General features: G+C 36.5%; 1 protein-coding gene across 2 annotated transcripts in view; it reads right to left on the bottom strand.

The window, feature by feature from the left end:
• The window catches only part of LOC132519473 (bifunctional heparan sulfate N-deacetylase/N-sulfotransferase 4), a 240,359-nt gene that overhangs the window by 46,870 nt on the left and 179,547 nt on the right, over positions 1-13,942 (bottom strand). For both annotated transcript variants that reach the window (XM_060147411.1, XM_060147410.1), the window contains exon 6: positions 7,218-7,400. In XM_060147411.1, coding sequence (XP_060003394.1) covers positions 7,218-7,400 — 183 coding nt within the window. The remainder of the gene's footprint in view (positions 1-7,217; positions 7,401-13,942) is intronic.

Raw genomic sequence — 13,942 nt, forward strand, 5'->3', positions numbered from 1 at the left:
AATTTTTGTTTAGACTTTTCCTACTCTGACTTTCCTTATATGGTCTGAATAACAGCTAACATAATATCTAAGTTTTATTGATCACCTTCTATATTCCAGGCACTTGCTTGACAGATTATTTCTAATCCTCAAAGCAACCTGGCAAGACAGATATTATTATCCTTTCTTTATAGCTGAGGAAGCTGAGATGCAAGGTGTTTTATTTAGGTCGTGCTGAAGGTGACACAGCACATTAGTTTCAGATTTGAAATCCAAAGCTGGGATTGTCTCTGCAGTTAAATTGTGTGTGTGTGTGTGTGTGTGTGTGTGTGTGTGTGTGTATGTGTGTGTGTGTATGAGACAGAAAGAGAGAGAGAGACAGGATCCTGCAATGATTATGAAAAAAAAGGATACATTTGCATGCACTTTCATACTTTACTCCATTGTTACGGTTTTAATTCTAAAGGTCAGAAAGTTACAAAGCAATTATATCCCTATCTGATTGTTCCCCACATATCTGAAACTGTTACACAAAGTAATTTACTGTTTTTAGTATCTGGCATTATAGACATATTGAAACTTTGAAAATATTCTCAGTTAAAACTGCTTTAGGCAGAACAGCGCCAGTGTAGTGAAAATGCATGTAACTAGCTCTCACACAGGCAAAGGGGATGCAAGTGGTTTCTGTACATGGAATATATGATGAGGTGAGGCAGATTTACTTTGAAGTAGACATCAGCAAAATGGACAGGAGATTCCCTGAGGTTATGAACCAGACTTAGAAAGGGCAGTAAATTCTGATGACATCATGTTACGTAGAAGGGTATGAGCACTCAGATTCTCCCTCTCTGAGTAAAAATTACAAATTCATAATCAAGCTAAAAACACATACTAAAAAAAAAAATCACACTACTGATCTTATCCTGAAGTTCATATTTTTATAGAAGATATGAAGATAACTTTGGTTCTCATTAGATCTGGTTATTCCAACCTACCTGCCTTTTCTCTACTAAGAATCTGCTCTGCTCACTGCTTCTACACATCCTTCCCTGAGAAGAACACCATGGAATTATCAGTTAGACTGATTATCCCCTCTCAAGTCATGTGCCTTTTCCAGATAACGAGGCGATCTCTAGACCTTAATAGCTGAAACATTAAAAATGCCCAGTGCTCATGGTAGAAGGATTATTTTGTTAATTAGAAACATTCCCAGGTTACTGGTTTTCTCTCTATCCCCCACTGCTTGCTTTCTGCTGTTCTGACCTCACTGTTTAATGGAGAATGCTATGAAAGATGTTTTTGTTTTTCTTTTTAAATTCTTCTGCTTCCCACTATCTGGATGTGTTGGGTTAAATTTTCTTCTGCTTATTAATTTTGGCGTGTACATGTCTTTAAACAAAATCCTTTTCCAAATCTGCATTATACAAGCTGGTGACTTTCAGTTTTTTTGTCTCTCAGTGTCATTTAAGCTTAATACAATCCACGGACACTGATGAGGAATTTTAATAGGTTACGGATGTGTATTCTCAGTGCTTCAATCAGCAAATCCATATGGAGAAACTCTGAGACACACACCATCCTTACAGAGACTCGACTCTACCTGTACACCATGTAAGCTAGGGAGTCCTTCAGCTCCTTGGAAACGCCCTTCCTTTCTGCGTGCACTGATCCGTAATGAATGCTCTCTCCACAGAACTCCTGTAGCACTTGATAGTCTGATTCATACTCAGACTTTTCTACCAAAGTACTCTGATTACAGAGGCACATAAATGCCAACCTCTGGGGGTGGAAGTGGGTAAAAGGGACCTGTGGTTCATGTGTGGATCCGGGGTAATAATGCCACGAGAGTTGCTTTAAGCACAAACTACCTCTGATTTATCCTAAACCCCTATGCATTCTTCACCATATTACACCACCTTTATTTCAATAAATGTATACTATTTGTATTTTCCAATGAAATAGTCTCAAAAGCAAAACTGACCCCAGGAGAAGGTGACAAGTTTACTCTGTAGCTCTGGGTATCTTCAAACAGATAACTGCACACTCTCGCATACAATACCTTATATTATTACTTACTGTTATAAGAATATCCTGTCAGGGAATCTGGATAACCAACTCAATGAAAGAAACTATATTTTTAAACTCTTATTAATAGGTTGGTCTCATACAATGTATTCACTCATAGTATGACATTTTTAGTATGAAATTAAAGTTATCAGACATTTCTGTAGGGCACACACAAAAAATTCAGTTTTTTATTGTTATACTTGGATTAGGGGTTCAAAATATACTTATTTTATGATGATTTTGATTCATAAAGTATGAAAGTATTATAACAATTTACATTTAATTTAATTTAATTTAATTTAATTTTATTTTATGAGCTACCTGCAAGTAGTTTTTCCATGACAAAACCTCAGTAAGTTCTACGCTAGGTTCTAGGTTACAAACACGAATGAATAAACACAGTCTCACTCCTTAAGGACTGCATGAGCTGGTGTATGACAAGCACAAGTGTCTGCAATACCATAAGGTAAGTGCAATAATAGAGTGATAAATAGGTATAGAGTGGAAAAGAGAGGAAAAAATTTGAAGACAAATTTTTGATGTCATTTTGTTCACATAACCAGATGCTATTATGGTTTGTAAATTACACGAAGGCAAAGACCTTTCTTTTTATTATGTAGGTACTTCAGAAGCATAGGTTGCAAAAACTCACACTGAATACCCCATCAGATTCTTCAGAGGTCACAAGGTATTCCTGATATTTCATTCTACACAGACAGTCGATGGTAGAAGTAGATTTATTTTTCTAAATGTAAAACTATCATCTTGGTGTGGTTGGGACTACACTGGCTTAGAAATAAGGCAACTTGAGCTTCAGTCCTGACTTGTCCCTAATAAGCCACGTGACTTAGAACAAGACATTTCACCTCCTTAAGTGTCTAAAATGAGTAAGTTGGGCTAGATGTCCCTAACTTCTCCTGCTCTTACAATCTGTAATTCTCTGCATCAGCATTCCTTCAATAGACACAAACTAATAGAATCTACAATGTGTATGTCACTAGACCCTGTGATATGTTTATGTCACAGACGTTCAAATCTCATCGTTTCTAAGCTGGAGTTGGATGATTTCACGGCTACAATCAACTAAGGTACTAACTCCCTAAGGTCAGCACACTGTGGCTTTACTTCCCTACTTCTTTAATCCTGGAGACACTGGCCTGGAAAGAGAGAAACTGAAGCTCTTTTTTTTTTTTGAAACTGCAGCTCTTTGACCATAGTCTTGGTCACACAGGCAAGCAGGAAACCACATCACGCTTGGCATGTTTATTGATAGTGAGACTCTGGAGTGACTGACTGAAGATTGAGACTGAGCTAACCTGACAGCTTGAGAGCTTAAAAGCATTGATTAGTGAATGTGCAAGAATCTGACCTTCCAACTGCCTCCATGTTGTGGTTTTGGTTTCTATAATAAGAGGTTAAAAAAAAAAAAGAGGAAACCTTATTCTTTTATGCTTTGTAGTGATTATTCTACCCAAACAAAAAGGGACATGAATTAACAGAAACCCATGAGTATAATTTTAAGAATCTTACACACCAGGGACTATACTGAGGAGGATATACTCTAGGGATAGAGTTCCGTGTGTGTCCTCAGCACATATTCTCATAGTAAACAACTCCGAAAGACTCCACTTCCAGTGAAGGGCACACATACATTCTGCATTGTACTTACCATGCTGTCCATTGACAGATATTCATATTGCACTTTTTAATTAGGTGACAAAGCAGTTTTCACATATATGGTAGTTGGTGCTAATGAAAATTTACATAAGGAACCAAAGGGAATTAAATAGATGTTAAGATTATCATTTTGCATGTTTTCTTTTTATTTGTGGTAATAAAAAAGTGTGAATTGAAAATCTAAGGAAAGATAACTTTTTAAAAGTGAAATGCACTAAATAAAAAGGTATGTTTATAAATACAATAAAGTACCTGCGACATTTAATTTAGAGAATGTATAGCAATGGCAGTGACATAATATTAATCGATCCTAACTCTGTAGGGTTGTGATGAATGGACTAAAAAACATTTAATTAGGGCTTCCCTGGTGGCGCAGTGGTTAAGAGTCCGCCTGCCGGTGCAGAAGACATGGGTTCGTGCCCCGGTCCGGGAAGATCCCACATGCCGCGGAGTGGCTGGGCCCGTGAGCCGTGGCCGCTGAGCCTGCGCGTCCGGAGCCTGTGCTCCGCAACGGGAGAGGCCACAACAGTGAGAGGCCCGCGTACCGCAAAAAAACCCTCAAAAACAAAAAACATTTAATTAGTGTTGGTTATGCTGAAATGTTTTTTGTAAAATTAAATTCATGTTTTATAAAGGACATGATGATAACGCCTTTAGCTGTTTTACTTGATGTTAGAAATACAAATATGAGAAGAGGAGAAAACCACCAGGGAAAGGAACTCAAAAGTATTATGCACTTTATCTTTACCTGATCATTTGCAGTTTTCTAACACCCTTTATGACTGGCAAAGTTTATCAGATTTGTTTCAGTAAGTCTACTGTTCTCAAAATCTCATGTATGTGAATAATTCCCTGTTCAACTTAACCACTATTTTGCTTTCTATTCCTTGTTTTCTTTCTTAAATATATTTGAGAATATATGGCACTTTTGTTAATGGGAAATGTTTGCAACTTTATTTTTCAGTCAAAAGAAACCATATAGGGCTTCCCTGGTGGCGCAGCGGTTAAGAATCTGCCTGCCAATGCGGGGGACACGGGTTCGAGCCCTGGTCTGGGAAGATCCCACATGCTGTGGAGCAACTAAGCCCGTGCACCACAGCTACTGAGCACACGTGTCACAACTACTGAAGCCCACGTGCCTAGAGCCCATGCTCCGCAACGAGAGAAGCCTCCACAGTGAGAAGCCCACGCACCACAACAAAGACACAACACAGCCAAAAAGAAAGAAAAAAAAAAAAGAATAAATAAAATGAATAAATTTAAAAAGAGAAACCATATAAAGGATATAATTCATGTGATAAAACAGGAGTCTTTTAGTAAACATTTACTCTTGAGTGTTACTTAAATACTCTTATAATAAGCTGTTTTGATAATAGACATATATATGACAACAATAACAAAAATCTGTGAACTCTCTGAAGCCTCTTCTGATTAATTGTATCACTTATTAAGAACTCCCTAGGAATTTACCTCTATGATGCTATTCAAAATTAAAAGTCACACTCACAAATGTTTTGTTTGTGTATGTATATGTTCTCATGTCTTCCAAAGTGACGTAGTTCTCAAGGAATAATTCTACTTTCTCATTCTAATTTTCATTTATACCTCCAATCAACTAGCACAGTATTTCATATTTAACAAGCATTCGATCATCGTATTTAAAATCATCATAATGAGAAACTACTGTACAGCACAGGGAACTCTACTCAATGCTCTGTGGTGACCTAAATGGGAAGGAAATCTAAAAAGAGGGGATATATGTATATGTATGACTGATTCACTTTGCTTTACAGCAAGAAACTAACACAACATTGTAAAGCAACTATACTCCAATAAAAATGAATAAAAAACAAATAAAGTAAAATAAAATAAAATAATCATATTAACCAAACCTTATTGGAGCTGGCATGTCTTTGATTATATTCATTCCCTAACAAAATGAACAGTGTCACTGATACCAAAAGTATCAATAAATACAATTCTTTACTTATAAAAACTCACACAATATTAAGAAATACAAATTCTTCATAAAAAAACATTTTTTTTTTTTTATGAAGGAAAAGAAAGAGCAGAGCTTGGGGCCGTTGACTCATTTTTTAGATCATCTGTCTGCCATATTTGTTAAGTTGCTTACTTTTTATTGTTACTGTAACCATGAATTATAGATATCTTATAAATAAACGTGTGAAAAAAGAACTGATTTACTGTCAATGATTTATCAATTTTATAAGTATGTGAGCACTTCTGAGTAACTACCACTTATGGGAGACAAAGCTTTGCCTTTATGAAATTCAACATCTACGTGGTGTGACTATATACACTACAAGAACTATGTCTTTATCTATTTATTCGTCTACTTAATATATACACCAAACATATAGCTGGTCAAGCTGCTGAATAAATCATCAAAATAAAGTATGACTTACTGTAGCAGTTTTAAAACACATTTTGAAATATATAGCAGTGAATAAGAATAACAAGGAAATGTTCTGCTGACTTTGAGAGAAAATATTGCATTTTGTTTTTCTTTGCATTCTCAAGAGCAACTAGCCTTGCCTTATACATAGTAGATGCTCAATAAACATACAGTGGATGAATTCCTGACCATATAGACACAGAGGGGCATGTAACATGAATTATGGAATAGAAACACAGGAGAGGGAGATAGGATGGTAAAAAGTCTGTTTTGCAGTGATTTCTCATTAATGAGGATGCTAGCCCTCTACTGACTACTTAGCAGGAGACCATATGATCTGCTCTCTGCAGCTAGCTTATTGATTGTGTGGGTCAATGTAATCTGATGCATAAAGAACCGAGAAAGTGGAAGGTGGCATTTTCCTAGATAAATGGTAAGAAGCAGCTCGTTTACATTTTCATGCACTGAGGCTCAGTAGCTCCCACATAAAGTTGAATTATTCATAAAAGCAATCCTAAAACTGACAGTTCCTTCTTTATTAATAGATATGATCCTAGCAAAAGATTAGATTAAAAAAAATGCACAAAGACATCTTAAAGATAGAATCTGTATGAGCATGGAGTAAAAATTGCTTTTCCCTTTTTTATTTAGACTATCTGTGTTGTACACACACACATCAGGGTCTAATTCTATGCTCTTAGATTATTGTGGTCCTTTGTTTCTATCTTCCTAGATACCCAATGCCTAACCATTTTACTGCTAGTTAGTGCCCACACTAAATGCAAGCCAAAGTGATTAGCTCTGAGAAAAAACCAACAATAAAACAACATCCTCAACGCAAAACTTCCAAACTGACTGACCAACTAACAAAATCCCAGAAAAACAAATCCAAAATACGAACACTTAATCCATAAAACAAATAAAAAATATTATTGAAGAGAATGAAACTATTGGATAAAAAAGAAGTTTGCATTAAATGACAGTTTTAGTATCTCCAGCAGAGTTCCTAACACAAACTTGGCACTCACAAATTGCTAGTTTCTTTTCTTTCAGCCCAGGTGAGAACGTGCAGTGTTACCTGCCAGAGAGGGTCTTTCTGCTCAGGGAAGAGCTCAAAGTACTTGTGGGCTAGTTGCACTGGAGGCAGAGTTTGCAATTTCAGGTTGGTCCAGCTCTGCGCGAAGTTGGCCAAGTTCACAAAGGTGTACAGCCCGAGGCGGTCATTCCCATAGTTTGACAAATGGGTCATGAAAATGCTGATCTGAAAAATAAATAAAAATGACCATAAATATCATATGCATATGCTCAAAAGTGGCATAGAAGCCCTAGGAAGTACCTCACCTAAACGCTGAATTTCATGAGAAGTACATTATCATTTCAGGTGGGGTGTTATGGATGGAATTGTGTACACCGCACCCACATTCATATGTTGAAACTGTATGTCCCAATGTGACTGTATTCAAAGATAGGTTCTTTAAGGAGGTACTTAAGCTTAAATGAAGTCATAAGGGTGGGACCCTAATCTGATAGGTCTGATGCCCTTATAAAAAGACACCACAGTGCGTTCCCTCCCTCTCTCTTTCTCTCTCTCCCTCTCTCTCTGTCTCTTTCTTTCTCTATCCCTCCCCCCGCAATGCACAGAGAAGAGGCCAATTGGGAACACAGCCAGAGGGCGGCTGTCTTTAAGTCAGGAAGAGAAGTCTCACCAGAAACTGAATTTTCTGACACCTCGATTACGGACTTCTAGCCTCCAGAACTGTGAGAAAATGAATGTCCGTTGTTTAAACCACCCGGTCTGTGGTGTCTTCTTATGGCAGCTTGCAAAGACTAATACAGGTAGAAAGCCACACATTTGATTTCTATTTCAAAGTCACTCTTAAGCTCACTCTTAAAATAAAAATTGAAATTGGGATTGGCATCCCCTCACTGCCCATTAAAAGTATGGTATTACTTTACATATCAGTTTTTTCCCCCATTGTGGAATCAAAACTATCAAATCCAATAATCTAATAACTCCCAACCTAGAGAAGAACCAGAATTAGACCAGTTCTAACATTTAAAAAACTGTTCCAGACCTTTTTTGGTATAGATATGTATACAGGTTGAAATGAAATCAAACTCAAGAAAACGTGTTTGTTTTTTTTGTGTGTGTATGGTCTAATGGCTCATGAGTATGAAACGTACAGTGTGGGGAATACAGTCAATAAATATTTAATATTTTTGTATGGTGATAGATGGTAACTAGACTTATCATGGTGGTCATTTTTAAATGTATAGAAATAATGAATCAATATATTGTGAACCAGGAACTAATATAGTGTGGTAGGCCAATTATACCTCAAAAACAAACAAACAAACAAATATACAAACTCATAGAAAAAGAGATCAGATCTGTGGCTACCAGAGCCGGTGGCAGGTAGTGGGTACTGGGGGAGGGGGAATTGGATGAAGGTAGTCCAAAGGTACAACCTTCCAGTTCCAAGCTAAATAACTATAAGGGATGTGATGCACAATATGATAAAGATAACGAACACTGCTCTATGTTATATATGAAAGTTGGTAAGAGAGGAAATCCTAAGTTCTCATCATAAGGAGAAAATATTTCTTTGCTAATTTCTTTTTTTCTTTTTCTTTTTTTTTTTTTTTTTTTGTGGTACGCGGGCCTCTCACTGTTGTGGCCTCTCCCGTTGCGGAGCACAGGCTCCGGAAGCGCAGGCTCAGTGGCCATGGCTCACGGGCCCAGCCGCTCCGCGGCATGTGGGATCTTCCCGGACCGGGGCACGAACCCATGTCCCCTGCACCGGCAGGCGGACTCTCAACCACTGCGCCACCAGGGAAGCCCTCTAATTTCTTTAATTCTGTATCTATATAAAATGATGGATGGTCACTAAACTTATTGTGGTCATCATTTCATAGTGTATGTTAAGTCAAATCACACCTTAAACTTATACACTGCTGTATGTCAATTATATCTCAATAAAACTAGAAGAAAAAAATAATAGAGCATTAGTTTGCATAAGAATTAAAAAAACAACATTCTGATAAGGTAGTGTAAGTCAAAGGTATCAGGTTCATGGAATGCCCTTTACTAGAATGCTGAAAAGGATCCTCTGAGGAAAGCCCATTAAGATGATTAAAGATACTCCTCACCAAAGTTGAAGGTGGGGAAGAGAGTGGGAGAACTTGGCCTATTCCCTGTAAATATCACCTAAAAAGTATATAGAGCTTACTATGTGCTAGGCATAAATCTAAGCCCTTTACTTGTATGGAATGATTAAGTCCTCACAACAATCTTATAAGGTAGGTACAGTTATTGTCCCCTTCTACAGATGAAGAAACTGAGGCACAGTGAAATAATTTGTTCAAGTCTCACATCTAGTCAATAGCAGAGCAGAATTTAAAAGCTAGGCAAATCTGACACATGATATATCTGAAACCTTCACCCAAATAGTTTTATGTATAGAGTTTGACATCCATCATTGTTTTCCATTTGCCGTTTTGAAAATAAAAGACAAAGAGTATCTATTTATAGAAGAAAGTGGAAAATTTATGTAAGTATTATCTTGGCAACTTAAAGTCTTTTTTTTAAAAATCAGAATGACAGAACATAAATTATTTTTGGAATCTTACATGAAAACTTTTCAGACAACGATTTATAATATTTGAAAAGAATTTTACTGACAGACTGCAAATTTATCTCTGAAGGCAGTATCACTCCTATCATATTTCCAGTCCATTTCCACCCCCCCCCCACCCAGGGTATATTCAAAGCTTTTTATTCTGAAGGTCAAAAAAAGAGAAAAGCTATTTTAAAGAATATTCTTTACATAGCTTGCTTGGATAGAAATTTAAATTAAAGCCCTCAAATGCTAGTTGATAAAATGATGTTAAGATTCATGTGGAATCACTTGAACAGACTCAGGGTAACTACGTCACTGATTTTTACATTGGCCAAACTCTCCCTCACTCTTAAGCTCTTTTTCTTTTTTTCAAATAGGAAGTGCCCTCTTGGCAGGACTTTAATTATAGAGTTTTTAGAACATAACATAGTATCAGTACTTGATGACCATATAATTGCAATCATTGTCATGAGAACGTCTTTGTAATCACCACAAAATAATATGCATTTGATCCCAATAAGTATGCATTTATCTCATGTTGCTACTGTAATTAAGAAATAAGACAGTATAAGCAGTGTTCTCCATGATAATTATAGTTTCTTGGGACTGAAAAACCCGGCTAGCGCTTGAATGCCTGTAGAAATACAATAATGTCCTAGAAATCTGCCACCTGCCCGCTAGCACTGTTATTTTAAGACGAAACTTTAAGGCACCTGTAAGTGTCTAAAATCTGCCAAAATTGTAAATAAAAATACTACTTGAAGAATACTGTAAAAATTATTTTTATATCATGGGCAGATGTATACCATTTTGTTAGGGTATTGCCATAATGCTTCTAAATGATTTTGTGGCCCACTAATTCTAAGTCATTTATCCAGAATCTCTTTAGGAGAACAAGCCTTGCTTTCTGAAGGAAGTGTAACATTGATGCAGGGCAAACGGAAAATCCACCTTTGGAAGAAAGCAGGGTCTGGAGATGTTGCATGGTTCTAAGCTGAGGCATGGTTCTAAGCTGAGGCATGCTTCTGCATTTAAATGTTCCTTTGCCAAGAAAAAAGATGAGCACCCTGGCCACAACAGTTGAAATCACTGTGTACAGGGTAGCATGTGTACATGCTTTACTGGTTAGAAATATATTCGTGCTGGTACATGGTCAATTGACTGCACTTTCAGAAGAAAGATTCTGCAAGCACAGCTTAACTGTGCATATCTGACTTGCTAAAAGCAGCTATTGTGCAGACAGAACATTTTAGTTTTAGTATTTCTGGCCACATGGCTTGTTTATAAAAAGGAAAAGCAAAACCTGTTCAGAGAGTGTAGGAAGAATAAGACAAATTAAGAATGTATGAGGTTTGAAGCATAAATAAGGGAAGTGGAAAGAAATGCAGTATGAAATATTTGCAAATAATTTCTCACAGACATAGCATATTGCTATTATTTTTTATATGACAGTGTTTGTTCCTCCACTTATTCTGTGCTATTATATATTTATTTATTTTGATTGTTATTTCCTTAAGGATACAGTAAGACTATTCTGGCTCAGTACTCCCCAAAGCATCATCTAGAAAAGGTATGACTGTGCTACATTGGTGCAAATGGTTTGCAGATGCAAACCCACTGTACCTTGAAATATTGCAGCTCAGAGATCTGCATGGATTCAGACAAGCAGCAGTTTACCTCTCACATGATAAACATGGGCAATGACACCGTGTTCGATGGATGAGTTTAAGAATAAGATATAAAATGCTAATGTCAGCAGGCCACCTGCAGCAGGCCTTCCAGAGGGGTCACCGAGGTCGGGCTTCTATCACCAAGCTGGCCTCTGGGCTGCCCCCCACCTTGTCATTGACGCTGCTACACATGCCCCTTCCTCAACTCTCAACACTCTCAACTCCATTATAACCGAACAAGAAACAAATCTACATTCTACCTTTTACCTGTTGTAAAAATTAAAAACCAATCTTGAAGGCACTCTCATAGTCTAATTATTCATTAAAAATATATAACAGCATTTCTCAATGTCAGATGCAATATGCATGCACTAAATTTAGGAAGATCGTTTACCTGTGGAATAAATCCATTTAATGATGTGTCTAGAGTCCAAGGAAAAAGGAGGTTTTAAATAAAGTGATGTATAAATCTTGATAATAGGGAATTGCATAAAAATAATGGAACTCTAAGGATAATCTTTAAATGTGGGTAAAAGCACTGCCTGTTGTAGAGACAAACAGGATAGTATCAATATTATGTAAATGTGGGCAAGTGGCTGTTCTTCTGAGTCTTTAGCTGCAAGTCACACAATTGTTTTGTATAGCATTTTACTTTGCCTCTCTTACTAAGTAGAAAGGATAAAGGAAAAAGGGAAAAATAAAATAAAAAACAAAGGCTTTATTTTATCCAGAAAATGAAGCATCAACCCTCTCTAAGTTGAGCTAAAATATTTTCAGACTGCCAATACCAGAATAATTTTCTGGCTTTTCCTACTTGTATGGCAAGCACAATGTCATTGTAAATTGTATGGATATTAATATCCATAACCAGAATATCAAGTATAGTATCTTAAATTAGAATTTAAAATCTTTTTAGAGCATGTATTCTTATTTAAAGTACCCATTAAATATTTGGATATCAGTTCTGTGTGTTATAGTGCCTCTAAAAATGGTATCATTTACAGAGTTGTTGGATATATAGCTCATAGGAAAAACACATTATTATAACAAATACAGAAACAATAGCTCTGCAGAGAAAGAAGAGATGTACTCTGTTTTAAGGCAGCTTGCCCTGTGCTCATGACACAGCACGGAACTTTTCAAGACAAACATTAAATATTAGCAGTTAGTTTCCATTTTTGCCTCTGTGGCCCTGTCAGTGTACTGCTTTTCAGAAAGAGTCCATTGTGTCTAAAAATATGTCCATTAGTTTGTTAAATTATTGATTAGGCTTTTAGTTCTCATAAAATGTGAAGATAGATAGAAAAAAGGGGAAGGCATCTTTGATGGCTCATCTTATGTGCTTTGGAATCTACTCATATTTTTCCTATAAAAGGCAATTTTATGTCTTCATTTTTTCTGAATATGGGCTGGAACCAGACAAAAGATACTAAGAGTCGGATCATGCTTAACATTACCAATTTGTATGCCGCCGGTACATTTCCAGATTTAAACACCAATGACGTAATTGTTGTGAAATAATTAGAGGCTCCCCAGCACTACTTTTTGGTCCTGGGCAACTAATAAGTTGGTATATGCATACATCTATGTCCTCAGATGCCAAAAGTAAGGAATATTTGCCCAAACCTAATATAATTATATTACTCTGCCACTCAATCTAAAACCCATCATTAGACTGGAATTCACTATTGAGATATACAAGTTTATTTTTAAAAAATGTATCATATATTGAATGATTGGTCAATGACTGATCTTTTTTAAACACATGATGTTGTTGAATCTAAATGTGAATTTATTTAATAACTTTGCCATGGGATTTTATGTTCATTTTTGTTGTATTGATTAGGTACTAAGAACTCATCCTAATTTTTAAAGAAAAGGAAATTAAGATCAAAGGGTTTAAGTGATCTTTCTGAGACTACAGAGGAAATCCTAGCAAATCAGTGCTCAAAGTTGGGCATGCGGGTTCAGAACCAGTGCTCAAAGTTGGGCATGCGAGTTCAGAACCAGTGCTCAAAGTTGGGCATGCGAGTTCAGAACCAGTGCTCAAAGTTGGGCATGCGGGTTCAGAACCAGTGCTCAAAGTTGGGCATGCGGGTTCGGAACCCGTGCTCTCTCACAGCCAGTGTTCTGCCAGAGACTTTGGCCGCAAGTTCATCTAACTTCTATTTTCTGCTTTTCCTCCTTCTATTATTTTAATTACCTGGTAGATTTTATTTGTAACAATATTAGGTTAAAACTAATATTTCTTTGTGTACTTTTCCTAGAATTGATCCAACATAAAATTTCACTTATGTATTAAAATTTTTTAGAAGTATAAGAAATAAAAGTCAATATTTCAATATTTATATTTCTACATACATACGTTTCAACTGATTATTGACTCTGAACATTTCAAGATAATTCACACTGAAGAGAGAAATGGTTATTTCATTTGCAAAGATTAGCATATTTCTTCTTATTTTTTTTTTTTTTTGCAGTACGCGGGCCTCTCACTGCTGTGGCCTCTCCCG

The sequence above is a fragment of the Lagenorhynchus albirostris genome, chromosome 4 (genome assembly GCF_949774975.1).
Source record: "Lagenorhynchus albirostris chromosome 4, mLagAlb1.1, whole genome shotgun sequence".
In the NCBI taxonomy this organism is placed as follows: Eukaryota; Metazoa; Chordata; class Mammalia; order Artiodactyla; family Delphinidae; genus Lagenorhynchus; species Lagenorhynchus albirostris.